Source organism: Danio rerio, chromosome 6 (assembly GCF_052040795.2).
Source record: "Danio rerio strain M-AB ecotype USA chromosome 6, GRCz13ab, whole genome shotgun sequence".
Taxonomy (NCBI): domain Eukaryota; kingdom Metazoa; phylum Chordata; class Actinopteri; order Cypriniformes; family Danionidae; genus Danio; species Danio rerio.
In genome coordinates this window covers 44,727,501-44,751,909 of record NC_141026.1, presented here as the reverse complement: position 1 = coordinate 44,751,909, position 24,409 = coordinate 44,727,501, and the positions used below count along the sequence as shown (strand labels likewise).

The 24,409-nt window shown below is 36.5% G+C and overlaps 1 protein-coding gene across 6 annotated transcripts in view; it reads right to left on the bottom strand.

Moving 5' to 3' along the window:
• camkva (CaM kinase-like vesicle-associated a) overlaps positions 1-24,409 on the bottom strand; it is a 49,714-nt gene that overhangs the window by 11,792 nt on the left and 13,513 nt on the right. For 4 of the 6 annotated variants that reach the window (XM_087257822.1, XM_087257819.1, XM_087257820.1 and 1 more), the window contains exons 2-4: positions 2,847-2,954; positions 2,033-2,164; positions 1,734-1,808 (exon numbers count right to left, since the gene is read on the bottom strand). In XM_087257822.1, the coding sequence (XP_087113948.1) occupies positions 1,734-1,808; positions 2,033-2,164; positions 2,847-2,941 (302 nt within the window). In that variant the 5' untranslated portion in view covers positions 2,942-2,954. Of the gene's footprint in view, positions 1-1,733; positions 1,809-2,032; positions 2,165-2,846; positions 2,955-4,607; positions 4,887-24,409 lie in introns of those variants that run through there. The other 2 variants (XM_087257821.1, XM_087257818.1) reach the window with 2 other exon arrangements.

The following is a 24,409-nucleotide window of genomic DNA, read 5'->3' as shown; positions in this document are numbered from 1 at the left end:
TGCCATTGGCTTTACAAGCTACACCACTAAAGCTGTGAATAGTAGCGCTCTTTAGTTATGTTGTCTCTGTTAATTAGACAGTGATGGGTGGAAATCGATAAATTAGTTTATTCCAGCGAGATGCGCTATAGAGACTCCAAAATCTGCATACGCCTATTAAATAAATGACATAGAGATTGGACTCATATGTAAAGCTCTGTGAAACAGGAGGTCATGGTTAAACAATTTCCTGTTCCTTTTAAAATAATTTGCTTATATAATTTCATAGGGGTGCCAGTAATTACGCTACACACCTAACTAATTAATTAATTATTTTTTTATATATATAAAAAACTGTTTGCAATTGTCGGTTCTTAATGAGTAGAGTTCATATTTTTACCAAATGATTAAAACAACAAAGCTTTTTTTGACAGCTCTCTTTGCTGAGATTTCTTAAGGGCAGGGGCGCCTGCAGGATTTTGTTCCAAGGTACGCACAAATCCAGGACGGCCCTGCCCCGTCCCCTTCCGCCAATCATGTCAAGAAAAATTATGCTAGCTGTCAAAGGCTACATTATTTAAGGCCATTCATTATGACATAATTTGTTTCCTTTTTAATTTGAATATTTCGCTGACATCTAAATTAAAGCACATCAGCGCCAAGGAAAAATCAGACACTCAAGGCGTAATCTTTAAAATGATGACATATTAAAAAAATTGCAAATATATGACAAAAGATTGTGATACAACACAGTTAGCAAAGCATTAAATAAATCCTTACTTTCCACTGACCAAAAATCTTCCACCCCTACAGCTGAGTAGTGGATGGGCTCAAACAAAAATATAATTAGTATATTTTTATATTCAATTACAATTTAATTAATTTATTCAAATCATATGAAAGAGCAGGACAGGTGTTTACAAATTCGCATTGGGTATATTCGCAACAGCACTGAACATGTTCCCACGTTCACTCAATGGAACAAACTCATTTGAAGGGTGAAACAACTCTGGTCTCCAAAACTGGTTGTGAGAATGGAGATATCTGCTTATTTATGATGAAATTGTTTAAAACACTTTGAATGGTAGCCGTTCTATGCGAGGAGGCCGCGCAGCTGCTGAATCTAATCTGTCTGATGAAAGAGACAGTTTCCCCGGCTCAGGTGCTGATGATGAAACTGCGGTCTCCACCTCATATGGGGAATCAGTATTTGTCTTATTAGCTTTAGGTCTTTTGGCAAATGTCTCTATTAAGTTTTCTGTTTTAAAGAGCGTTTACTCATTTTGAACCTTGGTTTAAACAATAGCTATTTGAATGTTTTTTAAGTGCGGAAAAACCGCCAGCCAAACTAAAGACAATAGATTTCTTTACCCATCTCCCATCATGTAAGTACATACACACTTTAAAACACACAAAGACACAGCTTTATTTGTTGTCATTTTTTCTTGCTTTGCCAATATATCATAGTGTATACTGTTTATTAATCAATATAAATTATGTAATAAATAAATAAATAAATATATAAAAAGCAGCATTATTTCGCACCCTCTCGTGGTAGGTATGCACAGTGCATACAGCCATATGGCTGCAGCCGCCACTGCTCAAGGGTGCCAATATTAGTATTGGATATGCTAGTAAATTCTTTATTCTACATCTAAAAAAAGCTCCAAACCTAACAATAAAAGCAAATAGTATGCATCCGCACACTTGTATTTTCATATTTACTCTCACAGACAAAAACCCACAGCACTTACAGCTCCAGAAAGAGGAAGTACTCTTTTCTCGTCTCAAAGACATCTACCAGCTGGAGGATGTTATGATGCTTCACCCTGTGGGGAGAGACAGAGAGAGAAACTGTGACACTGTGAAAGGAAGCAGAGTAGAAAGTGAAAAGAAATCATAACTATCTGCAAAAATAAAATCATTTGCATGGTAAAGAGTCCACAGCATTCTGCAAATCTTGTTAAACAAATTTCAGCACCGAGCGCCATCTGCGAGTACCTTTCTTCTCTAAAATGTGGATCTTATAAATAACCTGCATGGGAAAACATACATTTTCAAGATGAGGATCTCGTTTTTGGCTGCTTTCCGTACTTTCCTCCCGTCTTTCTTCAGGAACTTTTTACAGGTGTACATTTTCAGTGTGTTCTTGTCCTTCGCCCTGAAGATTTCACAAAACTCCTCCCTGTTGATGGACAATAAATCATGATTTAAGTAAGATAATTAAATAATTTTTAAATGTCATGGATTTTTAACAGTTCAGTTAATATGCATTATAGAAATAGTTTATTAAACAATATAAAAAGAAAAGGTACTACTAATTAGGGATGTCCAGATCCGATCACGTGAGAATTGGACGTTACCTCCCGATCAGGACTCAAATATATATGCATATGTATATGTTCTCATTATTTTGTAAAACATCTATAGTTATGCGGTGGGACAGAGTTAGACCTCTTTTTTTGACTTCACATAGAAAGCGTGAGTATTTCTTGCGCCTTGTCTGGAGGTATTATAAGTTGATGACGACAACATTCCCATAGCAAACTGTGAGATTGCCTGCCGGGTATTTAAGTTGAGGGTCTCTTTGTTACAATTTATTTTGGGTTTTTATTGTAGTTACTGTTGCACTAAAGTCCAAAAGTTTAGAATCTATGTTATTAAACACTTGATCGTTTAAACTACCTACAGAAGTGCTCTGATTGTTAACAGAGCTTTCTCTTCACTCTTCTTTTATGTATTATAGAAGTATCAGATCGGGTTTTGGTATCGGTAGATACTCAAAATCCAATGACTCGGACTCAAGAGCAAAAATACCTGATCGGGACATCCCTTTTACTAATACAGAACCATAGAGTTGTACTCACGATTTTACTACCTGTCCCAGGTCATACTTATCAGTGACCTCTGAAGGACTGTTGTAGTCCTTCTTCTCTCCCAGAGTCAAACAGCCAAATGGCATGGCTGCTCCTGCCCTGAAATCAAACATTAAAAGTTCTGTAAAGGAGTGTAAAGAAGGATATGTGCAATAAGGACATGAAAGATATCTAAAACCAGTGAGTCAATAGAAGAGAAATTCTGTATGCAATTTCTTCAACATGTATAATAGAGCTTAAGATTTTCATTTGATTGAGTGAGATTTATATTTGGAGATACCCAAGCTAGTTAGGATACAGGGAGCACATCACAGAAAAATCCTAACATTAATAACTTATACTGTACTATCTGTTTGCTAACATGGTCATTTAAATCTTAACTGCAAACAGGAATGTTGTATTACAAAACATCCTAACAAAAAAAAAACTTCAAAGCAACCTGACAGCCCACCTAACTTCAAAATATACATTCAGTCATTTATTTTATTTTCGGCTTAGTCACTTTATTAATCCGCCACCGCAGAATGAACCACCAACTTATTCAGCATATGTTTTATACAGCGGATGCCTTTCCAGCTGCAACCCATAACTGGAAAACACACATACACTACTGTCAATTTAGCTTACCCATTCCACATAAAGCGCATGTATTTGGACTGTGGGGGAAACCGGAGCACCCGGAGGAAACCCACGTGAACACTGGAAGAACATGCAAACTCCACACAAAAATGCCAACTGACCCAGCCAAGGCTCGAACCAGCGATCTTCTTGCTGTGTGGCGACAGCGCTACCCACTGCACCACCGCGCCACATTGTCAGATGTTTCACATACAAATAAACAACAATTCAAGCAAAAACAGCCATGAGCCCTTGTCGAGCTCTAAATCTGCACTGTACTGCATTAGTCTAATCTACCTGTAACCTACGTCTGCACATTACCAAGCACATTACCAGCCTCTCAATGCACAATACGGTTGATGACTAGAGAATTTCTGTCTTCTATCTACCCTCTGAGTGCATATTTTAATTGTGCCTGTTTTGAAAAGCCGCTGATGTGCTTGTTGATGATGGTGTGAATTTAATAAATTATGGAGAAAGTTTTTTGCTGTGAAGCCTTGAGATGCCGCTCCGCATTCATTCATTGACAATTAAAATGTACGCAGTTGTTTTTTCTTTTTTTTTTCTTCCATTGAGCTTGGAGTTAGCTCCGCGACCCTGTGCTTTTCTCTAAGTCTAAGCCAGAACTCAAAGAGGAGGAATAAATTCTCATTTATCTGTGAGCGAGAAAAAAAAGGGGGGGAGAGAGAGATTTGGCAGACAGCACACTCATAACCACACATGAGTAATGCCTACAATTTATTCCAAAAGTGACAATTTCCACTTGTGGCAGGAAGTCGCTCTGAAAAATTCTGATTCTCTGAACATTCAGTAATCATGGTTATGGATGACAGATCTGAGAGCAAGCAACAGGAAAAGACTGCAGAAACTTCTGCCAGATAATTGACATTCATCGGAAAGTCTCAAATTGTTTGTATTAGGATACAAAATGATAAGAATTATGCTTTAAAGCAGGGTTTTTCAAAGTCTTAGACAGTGGGTCTCCCTTTTGACACAATCCAACTTATCCATTGGCGCCCCCCTCCTCCCAAACACGCACGCATGCACGCACACACGCGCGCGCGCACACACACACACACACACACACACACACACACACACACACACACACAATTCTGGAGGTTTTTCTGCTACCTCATCATGTTTGGTTTCAAGATGTCGCCGAAGTTTAGCGGGTCTCATGCTGTCATTAGCCAAAATATCTTGACAAACCACACATAAAGGTCGTGGTTCATCATCTGGTCCTGTCCACGTAAATCCTAAACTCAAATACTGATCATCATATCGTCGTCTTTTGGGTTTAAGCCCTGAACTTAAAGGCTTTGAATCGGGGGGACTCAGAAACCGATCCATTGTATTAGCAGCATGATTAGCAGGCATATACCTGTATTGGCGGGCTTGCCAAACAGAAGCGAATTCACAGCTATGGCCTTCTGGGTAAAAAAGGTTTTCTTATTTTTGACGTATTATTTTTTTTAGTTTTGTTTAATTAAAACATTTAAAAATAATAAAAAATACATATAATAATTAAACTTAATAATTATATTTTTATTACATAATATTTTTCCCGCACCTCCCCTTACATGCTCTGGCGCCCCCCAGGGGAGGCGCGCCTCACACTTTGAAAACCCCTGCTTTAAAGGATCGTTCACTAAAACAATTCTCTCTTTATTTACTCACACTCATGTCATTTTTAACCTGAATAATAGTAATAGTAATAGTAATAGTGCTGTTGTGGAAAAACTAAATATTTTTTTCATAAATGAAAGGTAACAGCGACCTTAATGACATGGACAAAATTACTCAAACATTAGAAGTCATACTGTTTTTAATCAAAATGAGAGTGAGTGAATGATGTTTACATGGACATCAGTAATCAAATTATTTGCCTTAATCTTAATAAGATAATAATATGAGGTAAGTGTGTTAAAAGTGTGAGTTGCTTTTTGAATGTTCCTTTCATGATCCCGTTTTACGTTACAGCACATAATTCGATCAACATCATTGCGTCACCACGCTATCCACAATTCCACTAGAGTTTAATGTAATTTCAGGTTTCATTTTTCAACTGCAGTTTGGCACTTTTACTTTCATTTAGGAACATTTCATGCATGCCCTCGTGACAAACAAGATATTGGATGCGAGTATGAACTGCTGGAAGATTGCTTCAATGTAATTTGATACCACATGCTGTATATTACTCTTTGTTTGATAGACTGTGTGCTACTTTTCTGAAGAACGAGGAGGGATTCGGGGATGAGAAGGGTGCACAACTTATTTGAGGATCGGAAGATTTCCTTGAGATTATCGCTCATTTGTGGCCATTATGAGTCCCGCAAATGCACAGAGACTCCCGGAACATCGGTTGTCTGAATATCATGTTTAACAACTATAGTGAGACGCGATACAGCGGTACATCCTTGAGCTAAGAGGAGCACATGACAGTGTGTGGCTGTGTGTGTGTGTGTGTGTGTGTGTGGTCACGTGATGTGCGTTTTCAATGGATGGAGGGCTGTTCAGAAATGCTAGGTAAAACACGATGTGGAGGTGGATCATTTTCATTCTAAAATGCCATTTTAACACTAAGATGTATTAGTGTAAACAGGGCCAAAGTGTGCATTTTTCACGAGCGGGTTTGCGACAGGGGCAGGGTGGAGGATCGGCGATGCTGGCTCAGCATCGTGTTGTCTATTGGCCATCGGCAATGGACGATGACATCGTCTATCGGCCCAACCCTAATTGCAACGGTATAAAAATAAAAAATCGGCATACTCCACTTGTCTTAATTCAATGTTTAGTTCAATTAAGACTTTAATTGGAATAAATTTATCAAAAAACTGCTGTTTACATGGAGGACTCTTAATCAGAGTATTGTCTTTATTATATTAAAATTGGATCATTGATCTTCATGTAAACATACTCAATGAGTAGGCTACATTTAAATGGACACCATTAATGCGATTTGAATAGTATTAAGAGAATACTCTGATTAAGATTCTACCATGTGAACAATGATTTTTGACTACCTTAAGTCAAAAAACTACCTGACTACCTAAAGTCATAATCGAAATAAACAGAAATCGAATGAAGGCATGTTTAGTAGGCCAATTTTTTATTTTTATACCATCACATAATTGAAGTGCAGTCCAAACATGTAAATACCTTAATCAAACTATTACCGTCTTGTTTCTTGACACAATTCTTTGCACCTACCAAATCAGTCAAGAACCACAGACAAACGCATTATGAAATACAGAGTACAGTTTTTTTTTCCCCCATAGCGTGTGGGAAAAAATTCCATTAAAACAACCAGCAGTTCATACTCACATCCAATATCTCATTTGTCATGGGGGGCATGCATGAAATATTATTGAATGAAAATGAAAGTGCCAAACTGCAGGTAAAGTCAATTAATTAAAAATGAAACACCTGAAAATTACATGAAACTCCAGAGGAAACGTGGAAAGTGTAGTGACGCAATGACGTAATCGAATGATGAGCTGTAACATGTAAACCAGGATCATGAAAGGAACATTCAAAAAGCAACTCATGTAAACACCATAATCATATTATTGTATTTTTCAGATTAAGGCTACTGATAAAAGTCCACATGGCTAAAGATCTGACATGGACTGCTCACACAGACGCAGTGCTGAGGAAGGCACAACAACGCCTCTTCTTCTTCAGGCGTTTCAGGAGGTTTGGAATGAGCCTCCGCTCATTCTACATCTGCACTGTGGAGAGCATCCTGTCTGGCTGTATCCCCACCTGGTATGGAAATAGCACCAGCAGCAATCGCAAAGGCCTACAAAGGATTGTGCGAAATCTGGACGCGTAGTAGGAGGTGAGCTTCGGTCTCTCCAGGACGTCTACACCAGTCGGTGCAAGAGGAAAGCCAAGAGAATTATCAGCGACTCCAGCCGCCCAAGCCATAGACTTTTCTCTCTGCTACCCTGAGGCAGACGGTTCCGCAGCATCCGGTCACGCACTAGCTGACTGAAGGAAAGCTTCTACCCTCAGACTATCAGGCTGATGAACACTTAACACACCCCGCACAGACTCTTCTATACCCTCACTGCACACCATCAATATGTAGCACGCACTGCACTTTAACCTATCCATACTTGAAACAATACTGCCTACAACTATGGGTACACCAATTCATTTGCACATACCGCTGTCAATTTTACTTTGTCCTGTTTTTTTTAGTTTTTGTTTTTTAGGAGTGTGCTGTTGTATTTTGCACTATCTTTGTATTTGCACTGTCTGTTTATTTGACTGTCTGGAGCCAGCACCTAAGCTTTTCACTCATCATAGCAGACGTGCTGCTGATGATGTGACAATAAAAGTGATTTGATTTGAACCATGTAAACATAGTCACAAGCCCCAACCCTAAAAAGGAGTTTGGTATTTTGCTAACAACCTTTCCACAGGTTAGTGGTAAGCTAATGTAATTTCATGTAAACATAGTCAATGATTGGGTAAACCATGTCTTTAAATGAATTCACAGCTGGCAAGATGACTCATGCGAAAGAATGCCTGCTTTTGCTGAACTCTATAGAGAACAGGAGAAAATGCCTGTTGATTGCCTTTTTGCCAAAAAATTCAATAGCAAGAATGCAATTTTGAATAACACCATTTCCCTGTCCAAATAACTGTCCATACAAAATTAGGATGTTTGATCTTTAGCTATAACAAAAGTAGATGTCCCTGAGTTGTCAAACATTTGCCAAATATTGCAAAGTGATGCTTTTTGGCTCATTCAACTGATGTTTAAATGGGAACAAATAAATTGGAATACCTGAGTACGGGAAACAGGGAGAAAATGTACAGACTGAGCATTGACACTGTAACAATACAAATCTGGTTTAAAACCAATAAACTGTCATTCGTTTATGAAAGTTCCTATTAAAGCCACGCTAACCACTTCTGGAATAGCCACTCAACCCATTTTACTTCTGTAATAAAATATATGGCCAATCACTGGCCACTTCATTAACAACCACATTCACGCTGCCTTCTGGTTAGACCAACTTTTGCTTACAGAGCTGTCCTAATTCTTTGAGGCAGAGATGGAAGATGCTGGAAAAAACCCTCAGAGATTTTGTCCCATAAATTGATTTACTGACTGCAGTGTGTCAGCTAAACATTCATGATGCAAGGCATCATTTTTTTAAAGGTGCTCTAGAGGTCATCTGTCATTGTTATGTTCAAGAAACTAGTCTAGTCTATTTGTATCTGAGCTTGGTGGCATGGCAAGTTATTGTGCTAAAAGAAGCCTTTACAAGATTGGCACACTATAATCATAGACATAGTCAGCAATGATAATCAGGCTAATTATGCTCAGTTGGTACTAAACCATATGAATTGTGTCAAGAAAACACAAAATTACACCACATGCAGCAGGTTGAACTTATCATACAAGGCGGGAAAGATCCATACTTTCATGTTGCTTGGGCCAAATTCTGACCTTTGCTTTCAAATGCTCCAAATTTGCATTCAAAATCACATTTTCTAAATATGTAGTACTACAGTTTATTAAACATTATATATTAGACATATTACATTCACCATGTCATGTTTATCACATACCAGTGCAGGGTTCATAAAAATTTTTTACTACTAAAATTCGATGACTTTTCCAGATATTTCAAGTACATTTTCATGATGTAATGTTCCATGTAATGCCTACATATACATAGTAAATAATAAATAAAACAATGACGTTCAAATTTATTACAGCATATCATAGAACATGCAACAATTTATTTTGTTTAAATTTGTTTTTATATCTATGTAAAAATGGACTTTGATAATGCTTACACAGCATTAACAATGTGAGAGCAAGTTTTGGGCCAAGGACAGAAAAGAAGCAAAGACAACTAACCTATATTCAAGTTAGGGCTGCACAATATATCGTTTCAGCATCGATTCTGCAATGTGTGCATCCGCAATAGTCACATCCCAGGTTATGCAAAGTTGGGATAGCTTAATATAGAGTTTAATCATAATGGAGTAAACGTTTCATTTTCATTACACCCTTCACTTGTTTCAAACATTTATGAGTTTTCTTTTTTTTTTTTAATGAACACAAAAAGAATATAATTTAATAACTCTAATAACTATAGAATTGAAACAAGTGAAGTGTGAGTAAATAGTGAGTACATTTTAATCTTTGAGTGAACTGTCATATTAAGGCCTGTGACTGTGTGAATATTTCAATATTTCAAATTTCAAAACATCCGGCCACAAGAATTTTTTTGTAACCTAATAAGGTTAAATAATATTCAATAAAGACTCTGCAGTGTCGATTATTCAATATCTGTACCTAAATAGTGAATACCTTAAACTATAATTCACTTTCATTTTTACTATATTTTATTTATCTATGCTTGTATTCACATTGCAATATACAGTTGAAGTCAGAATTATTAGCCCCCTGTTTATTTTTTGTTCCCAATTTCTGTTTAACAGCGAGAAGATTTTTTTTAAAAACACATTTCTAAACATAATAGTTTTAATAACTCATTTTTAATAACTAATTTATTTTATCTTTGCCATGATGGCAGTCAATAATATTTGACTAGATATTTTTCTAGACACTTTTATACAGCTTAAAGTGACATTTAAAGGCTTAACTAGGTTAATTAGGTTAACTAGGCAAGTTATTGTATAATGATGGTTTTGTTTTGTAGACTATTGAAAAAAAAATTTAGCTTAAAGGGGCAAATAATGTTTTTTTTTTAATGTAAAACTGCTTTTATTCTATCTGAAATAAAATGAATAACACTTTCTCCAGAAGAAAAAATATTATCAGACATACTGTGAAAATTTCCTTGCTCTGTTAAACATAATTTGGGATATATTTAAAAAAAAAAAAAAAAAACAATATGTAAAGGGTAGGGGCTAATAACTTTGACTTTAACTGTATATAACAGAAATACAAAACTCCATAATGTCAGATTTTTCCAATATCGCGCAGGCCTAATTCAAGTATACAGATACAGAACTAATTTCCATGACTTTCCCAAAACTTTCTGTTTTTCAGTTTTTCCAAAAGTTTTCCATTCCTGGAAAATGCCATGTCAAAATTCCCTGACTTTTCCAGGTTTTCCATGACCGTATAAACCCTGCCCTGTCAGCTGTTTTGCTTCCATTGTATTTATTAATCCTTCCCTATGCCCTTATGGGAACTAAACTGTGCAGAGCTGCCTGAGTTTGACAACCCCTGCCTCATGGGACAGTAAAACGTCTGTCAAATAAGCACAATTTTAGTTTTGGTGTAAATACTAGTTCATTGAGGTATTTTTCACCCACTGTTTTTATATATGAGTTCTAGCATGCTAATTGGCTCACACACTGTTTTCATTAATCTATTAATTTCTTTCGGATAATTTATCAAGGTGAATAAACCGGCAACTAATCTGGCATATGTTTTACACAGCGGATGACCTTCCAGCCACAACCCAGCACTGTGCTGAGAAACACCCAAGTACTCTCTCATTTACACACACTCATATCACACTTATTCAATGTAGTTAATCCAATCCACTTACACCACATGTGTTTGGACTGTGGAGGAAGGACACCAATGCAAAGGGGAGAACATGCAACCTCCACAAAGAAATGTCAGCTGGCCCAGCCATCGTGCCACCCCATACATTCATTCATTCATTTTCTTTTCGGCTTAGTCCCTTTAATAATCCAGGGTTGCCACAGCAGAATGATCCGCCAATTTTTCCAGTACTTGTTTTACGCAGCAGATGCCCTTCCAGCCACAACTAATTCACACTCATGCACACACATACACTACGGACAATTTAGCCAACCCAATTCACCTATACCACATGTCTTTGAACGTATGGGGGAAACCGGAGCACCTGGAGAAATCCCACGCGAACACGGGAAGAACATACAAACTTCACACAGAAACGCCAACTGACCCAGACGAGGCTCGAACCAGCGACCTTCTTGCTGTGAGGCGAACATTCTCCCCACTGTTCCACTGCATCGCGCCCACCATATACAGTTTTTAACTATTGGTGAGTTATTTTACTCCATATTTAACTATTAAGCAAATTATATTTTGAAGAGGAAATGCAAAGTTTTTATTACCCCGTACCAGTAAAATGAGTCTTTCTTTTGGATTGATTTGAGACCATTTTTTCTATCCAGTGGTCACTCGTTAATTGCGGAGTTACGTTCTAAAAATAGGTAAAATCCGCAAAGTAGTCAGATTTATTTTTTACAATTATTATAGATGTTTAAAGGCTGTAAAACTCTTCACAACACTCTTTATACACTTTTCTCAGACAGGCATTAACATTTTCACACTTTTCTATCTTGTTTAAACACTTGCGGAACTTCTACCTTCCTTTGGCATGTCCAGAAGTATAACTTTTTGTGTGATGGTTAGAATCTTCCTCTGCCTTTTAGGTGCTATCGTGGATGCCTTTGACATTGCAGAATGTTTTGTCAACATTATGGGGTTTGCTGGGGAGAAAACTTGCAAACACAAAGTACATAACTTCAGTCGTTCTGCTAACGATCGAAATGTAATGCGAATTTGGCAAGCTGAACACATTCTGTACTGTACAGGAGACACACCACAGTGATTGACTGACAATGGTCTACAGCCAATCAGGACGCAGAACATAATGCACTAATTAAGATGTAGAACACAATGTGTTTGTAAAAAAAATGTAGCTAAAAATATTGGTGAAACTGCGAGACAGCGATAAGTGAACCGCGTTATGGCGAGAGACCACTGTATATCTATTTTTTTTTCCATCATAATCAGCAATAGAAAGCTTGATGGCTTAGCATTTTCTTTGTGCTAGCACTTGCTCTAATGTGCACTTATTTTGGAGATATCCTGGTGTTTTATTCCTTAGGCAATAAACCCTACAGCGTTTTGCATTAAAATTAACTAGTGAGGTATTGAAACGACCAAAGAAGAACAAACTGCTCAAATCTAAATGCACCACACGCGGAGCTCACTAAAGTCCCCTACTAGTGTTAATAGCCTCTTATGCACCACATCATGTAATTCTCTGTTATCCTCTCAGAAGAGCCTATAGATTCAGAAAGCTGTGGTGAATCTTCCAAAACTGTCACTTTACTGTTTTGAGAGCTGGGAGGACAGCTATTATCCATCACAGCATAACGTACTGAAACAAACAACAAAAGGACCTCACACAAACACGCAATTACACGTCAGGCTGGCAGTACAATTGCACCGCTACTCGGGTCTGACCCGACAATTTGCCGAACACCATGACAGTTCTCAATCACACTAAAGCTCCGCCAGATAATGTGACAGGATTTTGTCTCTAAAGGCTTCGGGCTTTGAAAATTAACAAAGGAGCCAGACAAAAACCAGCACAATAGTTCACATGCACTGCATGCCTCTGAACTTTGCCAGGCTTGAACTTACTCTGAAACACTTTGTTTGATGTTACAGTACAAAAACATCCTATATTCCCTTCTCTACTCTCCCAGAATAGTGCAGAAAAGGCAGGAGAGCAGACTGAAGCATCATTACCACCAGGCACCGGAGTAAAGACCAAAAAAGGCCAGTCCTGATATCCACAGTAAAGGAGGCATTACATAAATTACAGGCTGAGAGAGTGGCTGTTTGCTTTGCCCGTCACAGGAGCACCAAGGTCTCTAATTAATCTCCCCTTGGCCCCTATGATTGCAAGAGACACTGGCTTTGCAAGACCAATACATGCATGGTAATGAGGGGAGAAAAGCACTTTAAAGACAGTTTGGAGAACAGCAGTAGAGATGATTTAAAAACGAAACACGTAGAGTTAGTGCACATACTAACATTTTTAATATTTCAAAAATAAAATAACAAGTGCCCAGATTGAGTATTTGAGATGGGATGTTTTCTCACTGTAAAAACATCTCATCATTTACATTTCTGGAGAGCACGACAGCCAATGGCTTCTGTTTCCTTTCGCGCTACCAGTTGACAGCTTCTCTCTCTCTTCTCTCTCTCTTACCTCTATGTTGACAGCTTTCCTGCTGTTACCAATTTGCCCAGTAGCTCCAATAGTATCTTTATGCAACCTTGATGATGCAAGCTGAGGCTGCATATCTCAGTTTTGCAATGTCAGACACAATGCACTCAATGGAGCTGGTGAGGTCACTGTGAGGGGTAGGGTTAGGTGTGCACATTAAGGCCCAATCCCAATTCTACCCCTTACCCCTTACCCCTCATTTTCCGCTTTCCCATGAAGAGACAGGGTGTCCCAATTCTCTTTTTCTTGAAGGCGTAGGGCTAAGGGGAAGGGGTAGATAGCCCTTCGAATGAAGATTTTTCAGGACCACACTCCAAACCAAGGAAAGAAAAGAAAGAAAGAAAAGAAAATTTCCCAGAATACACCAGCCACAACAGCAGGATTGCAGCACCCAGAAGTAAGGAGATCCATAAATTAGTATTTTTTGTCATTATTAAAATTTTTTTACATCAAAAAAGCATGTTTTAATATATTCATAACCGCGTTCGTATCTTACCGTCATGCTTTAAAAAAACCTCAGCTAAAATAAAACACGCCATATTTTTTTGTGATCTATAATCCATAATAATAACTCCTGTATAGCTGTTCCACTTCAGTAATGTCTCGTGGCTGCAAGGACCTTTTTACAGTGTCTGCTATAATAATAATGTTGGTTTTTATGTGTTTATATAAATGAATATGGCCAAGGCCTCCCTGGATTTGCGTGGGTTTCCTCTGGGTGCTCCGGTTTACCCCACAGTCCAAAGACATGCGGTACAGGTGAATTGGATAAGCTAAATTGTCCATAGTGTATGAGTGTGAATGAGTGTGTATGGATGTTTCCCAGAGATGGGTTGCAGCTAAAAGGGTATCCGCTGCATAAAACATATGCTGGATAAGTTGGCGGTTCATTCCGCTGTGGCGACCCCAGATTAATAAAGGGACTACGCCGAAAAGAAAATGAATGAATGAATATGGCCACTATGTAATGCACAGTATAGTTACGATCTTATTGCCACAGATGATTTTGATAACAATATATATGCCTTCAGTGATTTCCTGAAGATAAATACCAAAAAATAACACAATTGAAATCACAATCGTGTGATCTCATATGAAGCAAGAGATCGCGATGACATATGATGACGTGTTCAGGTGCTGTAGTGCTATCCCAATTCTAAGGGGTATATTTTGAAGCCCTTGCCCTTGGCCCTTAAAACCGAGAGTAAGGGGTAGGGGTACAAAAATAGAATTGGGATTGGGCCTAAAAGTATTGGATGCAGCTCAGATTGCATTGCACTAGGTCTGCCTCCAGACCCCTCTCAGTAGCTCGCCATGTGCGTCAGCAAACTTGAGACCCAGAGAGAAGTTCACCGCAATGACGGGATTTGGTTCTGGTAAAGAATGGTTCTAGAAAGCAGGCATAACAAAAACAAAAGCCAAAAAAATTTAGTAAATGAATAAATAACATGGTAAGATCTGAAAACAAGGTTAAAATCAGGCGAGGGCTTTTCTTTTTTTGGATTGCTTATGAAAACACTGTCGTTTGGGTTTTGGGAAGGGGTGATCGGGGCAATCAGTGCTTTTGAAAACACAATTGGTTGGGTTTAGAGAAGGGGGTGGATGGGGGGATTGATCGGTCGGTTAGTCAGTAAGACATTTGACAGCAAATTTGAGATCTAAAAAAGCGTATATAGCGGCCTCTGGTGGATTCGCAAAAAACCAAAACTGCAAAAAAGCTTAGCTCCTAGGACATATTTTGTAACCACCAGAAATTTATGTAGAGGTAATTCAATAATGAGTCTGGGTTGGTTTTCCTAAAAGTTTCTCTCTAATAGCTCATTTTTTTCTTCAACCTGATAATAAATACTTAAATCATTCAACTTAACTAAACAACACTTTCAGAAATAATTATATGCAAAGGGTAGACATTAGTACCCAAATTATGGACCCTTTAGGTACAAATATGTAACTTTGAAAAATCTGCTGCCCCAGTGACAGCTCATCTACCTTTATTTCTGACAGTGTTATTAATAGGATTGAAGGTTTGTACAGTACACCTTCTTTTTGATTGATAGTGAAAAAACACTGTAAAAAATAACAAAAAAAATTGTAACCTGTTTAACAGTAAGTTTTTTTTTTCATTTATAAAGAATACCCATAAATTCACTTTCCAAAAAATACCTAACACTTCTCTTTTATGTTTATTGTTGACATTACTATGGATAATTTTAGCTTTTGCTCTTGAGTAATGCACATTTTGCTCAATGTATTTGATACAATCAATCATAATATTCTCCTTGATAGGCTTAAAAAATATGTTGGTATTACAGCAACTAAATTGGCCTGGTTCAGGTCTTATCTATCTGAACATTATCAATTTGTATCAGTTAACAAAGAGGCATCATACAGATCAAAAGTATGATATCATCAAAAGGTGATATCATTAAAAAACATAGAGTTAGCTTCAACTGTTATGCTGATGATAAATAACTTTATATCTCCTCTCAACCTGATCATTTGAATGAGTTTACGAAATTAACAGGTTGTATAGCTGATATAAAAAATTTGATTGACTAATAACTTCTTATTACTAAATTCAGATAAAACTGAGGTCTTGCTTATTGGATCCAAAAACCTCACATGCAAAATCCTAGAATACTGTTTAACCCTTGATGGATTCTTAGTTCAGTCCTAATCTTTAGTCAAAAACAAAAAAAACTGGGTGTGATTTTTGATAGCAACCTGTCATTTGAAAGCCAGATTTCAAGCATCTGTAAAACTGCATTTTTTCATCTTAAAAATGTTGCCAAACTTTGACATATGCTATTAATGTTTGATGCGGAAAAGCTTATCCATGCTTTCATGACCTCTCGATTAGACTATTGTAATATGTTACTAGGTGGTTGCCCTGTTGGCTTAATTAACTTCAGCTAGTTCAAAATGCAGCTGCTAGAGTGCTTTCTAGAATTAAGAAATCTGATCATATTACTCCTGGACTTTCACCATTGCATTGGCTCCCTATTAAATATTGTATAAATTTAAAAAATTGACTACCTATAAAGCCCTGAACGGCTTGGCTCCCCAGTATTTGAGGGAGCTCCTGGTGTATTATAGCCCCTCACGTCCACTACGCTCAAATAATTCTGGACAACTGATTATTCCTAGAATATCAAAATCAACTGTAGGCAGTAGATGTTTCTCATATCTGGCACCTAAACTCTGGAACAGCCTTCCTAGCACACTTCGGGAAGCAGACACACTTTGTCAGTTTAAAACTAGATTAAAGACACTTCTCTTTGCATTAGCATACACATAAAACACAAATGCTTTTGAAATCCAAATCCTCTAAAGGATTGTTAATCTGCATTATTTAGGGCAACCGGAGCCAGGAACACCTCCTTACAGACATTATATTTGGAACAGCATCTACACTTATGTTAGTCTTTTTTTATTATTCCCGAGGTCTCCATAATCCTGTACCAGGTCGTATTGTGAGCAGCCTATGTGGTGGTCATGGAAGAATGGAGAGCATGAGACTGATTCCTGTAAGACGAGTCATAGCATTGATCCCGAATGGCCACCAGCCTGTGACCTCCCCCACCTGCAGCTTCTCCACGATGGACGTCCAGCGCACTCCAGCCTTCGGCGCCTAGACTGCAGCTCTGCACAAGAAGTTTGGCCAGAGAAGAAATTGTTGTGCCCTACTGAGCCTGGATTCTCTCAAGATTTTTTCCTTCACTTTTCGTTGAAGTTTGTTCCTCGCTGCTGTCACCACTGGCTTTCATGGTTCAGCACTTGTGGATTTGCTCTTCAGTGTTTGGACTCTCAGCAGTGAAAATTAAACCACACTGAACTTAACTAAACTGAAATTCAACTCTGAAAACTGAACTGACACAGTTTCAATTTACTAGAACAATTATGTTAAGCTGCTTTGACGCAATCTACATTGTAAAAGCGCTATATAGAAATAAACATGAATTGAATTGAATGCAGTTTTGTGCATTACTCTTGAGCTTTATGTTACATCTAATGTTGATAAATGATGTTTATTGCATTATTTAAATTGTATGTGTATTACCATGATGGTGTTTAATAGCTGTCCATATATTAGTATGTTTCTCATCTTGTGGGAAAAGTAATTTTTGATGAACATTGGTTCATCATATGACTCTCAATTCACACATGCTTATTGTTGTGTATCTGTGTAACGGAGTGTACATGTTTGTACTTACAAAACATCGATGTATGAACAAAAAATTTATTTTTTTTACGTTTCTGTTGTATTTTTAATGGTTAGATTTGGTAACCGCAGCTGTCATTTTTTAACCATAATTTTTTACATTTTTTGTATATAGTTTAATTATAAAATCATACCACTTCAGGTTGTGATTTATTTGTTTTTCACTAAGATTTTATAAACTAAACATCAGACATGCTTTTATATTGTTAGTAATATTTCAAATGAACAATAACAGGACTGGATTGGCCATAATACTATTAGCAATTTCAACCTACCGCATATTTTTCTCAGTTTGCATATCTGAATAAAACCTTTACAAATGTACCCGTTTTGTAATAAAACAGTCATAAAACTGAATGAAGTCCATTAGGTAACACAATAAACATAAAAGAATAATTTGGGCTGTAGCGTCTCAGTGTCAGCGACTCTTTGTCTTTGACAGCAGAAGTCAGAAAAGGGGCAGCTGCAAAAGGACATCAGGGAAATTGTTTCCTATTGTGAAGCACATTAGCGAGGAACACATTTCTAAATGAAAACTCTTCTGAATGTCTCTTGCTGAAAAGTTCAGCAGGGAGATTTAACACATATGCTCGTCTAAATCTTCTAGAGGATTAGGGGATTATTGCATCCAAAAGCAATAGACACAATATAACCCCTTTACCTTGTTTGTGATAAATTATGCAATCCAGCTTCAGCATTTGTTTGTGCACATGTGTCTGTTCGCCGTGGAAGCTGTCTGTGCTCTGTAAAGCTTAACATTCAGTTTGAAGCCTTGGGCATTGTTTGGCTCTTTCTCTCTCTCTGCAGAGCTGCCAGCCGTGTCTACATTTGCTGTCATTCAGCCTTTTCTATAAGACATGCTGCGAAGCCATATAGAGTTCCTATCCTGAAGCAGCCCATGAGCTCAACATTAAATAACATTCTGGAATTGGACCAGCACTGCTCCAACAAATCAGGAATGTTGGATGTTATGAGTTTACCTGGAGTCTATAACTAGCCCAAAGCACTCATCAGAATGATGGGAACTGGTAAAATCTGCCACGACAGCAATGAGATAAGAGCAAATTGAGAATTTGTTTCCTGTTTTTCAGATACTTGTCTTGACAAAAAGATCTCAACAACACAAGATCGCAACAAAAGCCATATTTTGACAAGGGGTTTCTAACCAGTGCTAAATGTACTGTTCTTGACGTCTATGATTTTATACTAATTTGGCTGGGAACATATTTGTTTTTATGTATATGTGTTTAAGTGTTTTTAAAACATGGGCATTAAAGTACATTATGACCATACATGTTTTATGCAAAAATTTGGGCACTCCTATGTGGCTGCATAGTAATGTGCTCTTTCTTTATAAGAGAAGATCACTGTGATATGCCATTCGGTTTCTAGAGAAAGCTAGATAAAGTCATGTTTTTCAGACCGAAATACGCACTGAAGCAGTATTGAGATGTGTGAAATTAAATTAAAACTGAAAAATAAAATCTTTTGTTTGGATTTCAAAACCTGTAGTCACTTAATACTGATAGATTACAACACAAAATTGATTTGAGTGACTCAGTGAACCTTAACAATTATGAAAAGGGATATTTAAGGTGGCTGATTGCTAGTTGTGTTCCTCCTTATTATGAACCAGAAGTTGGCAACATGGAAACCTCAAAAGTTCCTAACGACCTAAAAACTAGAATAATTCACCAACATGAAATTAGGAGAGAATGCAAAAAGCTATCACAAAGGTTTAAAGTCTCTATCTTCACAGTCACAAATATAGTAAGAAAATGGAAGGCCACAGGAACCGTTCTGGTTAAGGAAAGATATGGTCGGCTAAGAAAAATATCTGAAAAGCAAAGGCGAAGAACGAGTAGAATAGTCACAGATGAATCACAGACCACTCCCAAAGAGCTCCAGGAACATCTTGCAATTGTGTCACAATCCACAAAGAACAGTTCAATGGAAGGTGAGGGCAAGCTGACAGGGAAGATGACGAGGTCACTCGTTACATTGAAACTGCTGTCATGGGAAATTAAATGGATGTTCTTGGCTGGTAGAAGATGAACAAACAATTCTACCCAAAACTTGCAAAATTAGCCAGATCAGAACTATGCATCTCGGCCTGTAGCAGCAGAGAAAGGGTTTTCGGTGCTGCTGGACGCACCATCGCAGGACAGTGTTAAAGCCATTTACAGTGGATTCATGTTTCTCCACAAAAACAAGTAGCCTGTTTTCTGTGAGTAAAGCGTTTTTAAACTATAAATGAATATTAATTAAACCACAAAATCATAATGTTGACAAAGTATACAGGCTAATGTTAGCATTATTCTTTTAATATTCAGCTTCAACGTCGCCTTAAGGCCAGATTGTGAAGAGAAGTGGCGAAACAAATCCCTCAGAGCCATACCTGTCATAATTTAGAATTTATTTTAATTTAATTTGTTAAGAATAATTTAATAATTTAATAAGAAATTTTTTATTGGTGTGTTGGCCAATTAAGGCCTATTTAGAGTCCTGACATGTTAGGATGTTAAAGAGGACTTTTATAATAGGACTTTTATAAATTATGTAAACACGTATAAATAACTCATTCTTGAAAGAAGGCAAAAGGGCTGTGTGCATGTGCACATTTGAATAATGTCGGGCTATAAACGGGTTCGGGCTTTATAAAGCTGTCAATCAAAATGTATCTTTTGGGCTCATGCCTAATTCTGTCGGGCTCGGGCCCTTTGGGGCCTAATTTTTATGGCCCGATTACAGCACTAGTGCCCACATTTTTGCCCCTGTCTGTTTTTGACATAAATTGCATTGCATCTGTTAATTAAATAAATGTTATGTCAGAACTGAAATGTTGCTTTTTTCCCTGGGTTACAAAATATATCCAAATAAATTTGATAATCTGAACAGCCAGCAGGCTATGGTTTGCAATTATAAAAATTATCAGGGGTGGCCAAACTTTTGCATAAAACTGTATGTCTTTTATTATACCATGGTTAATACAATTTTAATGTATTATGAAACAAGCTTTACACAAGACAAACGTGTGCATAAAATAAATAAACACAAGTAAACAAATGTGACAAAATCAATTAAACTAATTTAATCACACTCTTTGATCCTTGATTTGCATGACTTGTTTTGTTCTTCATTCAGAAAAATAAATAATTTTAAGTCAAAGTTACTATTCTTGGATGATTCATAAAATGCAAGTCTACATCAACCAGCACTTTGTGAGTCAAAAAAGCTTCCTGCTGTATAATGATATGCGAGCACCAACTATTGACTTGCACTACAGCATATGAATCACCAGGAGCCATGGTTAAAGTAATAATAATAATCATCATCATCATTATTTATTGAAAGATTTAACCTACATCCTGAATGCCTCGAGTACATTAACAGCCAATTTCTATTTTTGGGGTGAACTTTACAATGAACATGGAGCTCCTAAAGAGAAATTATCAATTTTGCGCTCTTTTTTTAAAACTTTTGCACTTTCATCAGACTTTCATCAATTCCTTTACAAACTTTTGTGATGGGAAAAACTTTCTCAGTACATCATTGAGCAAACACACACAAATGTTTCATGCCACAATAATTATTTAGGAAAATGCAAAAAAAAAAAATATGCAAAAACAAAAAAAAAAACTGAAGGCAAGTTTCTTGAGTGAACAACATTTTTTCAGAAGTAAAATAAAAATGTTCAAATATTTTTTCATCATAGTTTTTATCCTTAGGGAAAACATGCAGTTAACTGATGCTGATTTTAGAAATAGTAGATTTCTGTATTTGGCTGTTTTCCTTAATTACTTTTATTATTTTGCTCTACTTTGCTCTACATTTTATTACAATACTTGTTTCTTAGATAAGCAGTAGTATTGCTATAGCCATTGGTATAGCCCTGGCAAGTCAAAACATACACAAAGAGATGCATGGTGAATCATTAAATATCAATAATCACACATACACATTTGTACAGGATTAGATTTCTCAGAAGGCCATTGAGTTTGCTGAAAAACACTAGGTAATTTGCTCTTTCACTATTACAATGGTACGTCTTTAAAATAATTGTAAAAGCAGGAAAAGCAGGATGAATAGTTATTGCATGTGGATGATTTATTAATTCATAAGATGAAAAAAAGCCTTGAAAATGTTTTCAATGATATTGTCCCCCTCGTGATATCATAGCTACAATTGCACTGTATTATTTCATATCTCAAACTATATTTTTTATCATTATCAATCTAGTTACAGTATCTTCTTTGTTGCATATATTTAGATATGAAACAGAGACATTCTAGTAATAAAAATGTCCTCTGAGCGGTTTAGATGGTAAAACAGCAATGAAAACAAAAATTATATATTTACAAACAGAGAGAAATGGAAGTCAACGGTTTATAATGACCCTGTTGCAATTTGTCTTGTAATTCTATTATGTGTCTGTCGATGTTCAATTAGCAAAGTGCCATTCGAGCATTTACTACTCAAAAATTGTCCATAAAGGTTCTATGGGCCATAATAAGTGTGTTTTATTCTCCTCTTAACAGAGAAAAACAATCTCTCTTGCTGCAATCAAACAAATGAAGAGACGTAACATCAATTAGCTGTGAGTCAGACGTTATTTATCAAAACACATTCATATGGATGAGTTTATTTTTAGAAATGGGTACTTAGTGATCTAATTGATGGTGCATCATGTTGTTGTGTCTTTCATTTGGCACAATCATAGAGTTAGGACTGTGTGTTGTAAATGTGCTCTGGCCATGAAAGCAAAAGCTTGATTAAAAACAGAAGCATTGCCCCCAATCACATGACAATGAGAGTAACTATGCGCAATCATGGACATTATGAGTACTTTTTACCCAGCTTCTCTAAAATACCAGATTCTGATTAGTCAATCACAGAATTAAACAGTCATCTATTTTCCATCTTGCTTCTCATTTATCAATTGTGGAACAAAATTACCACAAAAATAAACTAGTTATTACAGGTCTAGTGTAGTAAGCAAACTACAGTTTGCATTTCATAAAATCCTATAATGTGAAAAATGTGGAAAATTCAGATGGAATTGTTGAATCCATAATCCAGCCATAAATACAGGATTAGCTGTAAAATGAATGAATAAACAAATAAATGAAATTTGCCAAATCTTGGATGGACAGATAGATAAATAAATGAAAAGGTGCTGTACACCCAAACATTTTGCACTATACAGACAACCTTTGGGAACATTTAACTAAAAATTCAAAGCAAATATTGCCAAAGTAAACATCAACAAATATACATATTTTAGAATAAAATTTACTTCTCAGAATGTAATAGTAGTGATGATGATGATAATATTATTAATAATATAAATCATCAGCATCATCAACAATTGTTTGTATTTTTAAGGAATACAACAGAATTTGAGCAAAAGTTACTAAGATAAATTTCAATGTAGGGTTGTCGCAATACCATTAATTATTCTGATGATACTATATCAGCTTAAGTATCACGATACAGTATTGCGATACTGTAAATCATAACTCAAATAATAAAGAAAATGGTCAGAAATGCTATATTTTACATGTCATAATAGGTCTTAAATTTAATTAATAATTTCCTTTTTATGGAAAAAAAATCATTATTTGCACGTCACTTTACCTAGAACTTATTCATTCTTTTTGTTTTTTTTGTAGATAACTGAACATCAAAAAATACAATAAAATAAAGATACAAATTATATCAAATTTCATTTGTTACAAAAAGAGCATTTTTCCGAAAGAAATGAGGCTATATGAAGTGGTCAAAAATTGATTCAATGTTTCCTGTTGCTTTTTTTTTTCATCTATTGTGTTTTTCAGTCTTATCAAGTTACAATCCAAAAGTAATTCAAAATTTCACTGCGAGTCATTCTTTAAAAAAAGATTGTATCTTAATTTGAATTGTCTCTTCTACTAAAATGGTCTATTGTTGCACAAATGTGTGAGCGTTTCAGTGACTTTTCACATCCAACATTATCTATTGTAGCTAGAGTGTTGATGACGATAGTACAGTTTGCAAACTAAAGTGGCACCACCAGTATTTTGGAGCTATAGTATCGCGATACTACCATAGTATCGGTAAATCATGCAACCCTATTTCAGTGTTCCAAAAATTCATAATATTTTAATATTTATGCTAAGTTTAGAATGCATGATTTTCAAAGTAGTGGTGTCACAGATGTTTTCCACACTGCATGACTGAGGTAGCGTTCTGTCGGTGTTGTGTTCACACTGTAGGATGGATTATAGGTCAATGTGGTTTCACATTGCATGTTTTTAAAGGGCACATAAGATGAAAATCATCTTTTGTAAGCTGTTTGGACAGAACTGTGTGTATGTATAGTGTGTCCACAGTCATACTGGGGTGATAGGAACACAATTAGTCTCTTTTTTTATTTTCTGATATTAAAATCCAAATCCCTCCCATTTTGACACTCACTAGCATTAAAGGCACAGACAACAAAAACAGCTACATAGTGTTCAGAGCAGAAAATTGGAGAGGGGTCTGGATGCAGACCTGGTACAGTGCAATCTAAAATGCATTCAAAGCTTTTTAATGGGCTTACCTAACCCCATCCCCTAAAATGGAAAAATTCCAGCAAGTATAATAAATAATCAGTTGGGTATTTTGAGCTGAAACTTTACGGACACATTCTGAACACAAAAGAG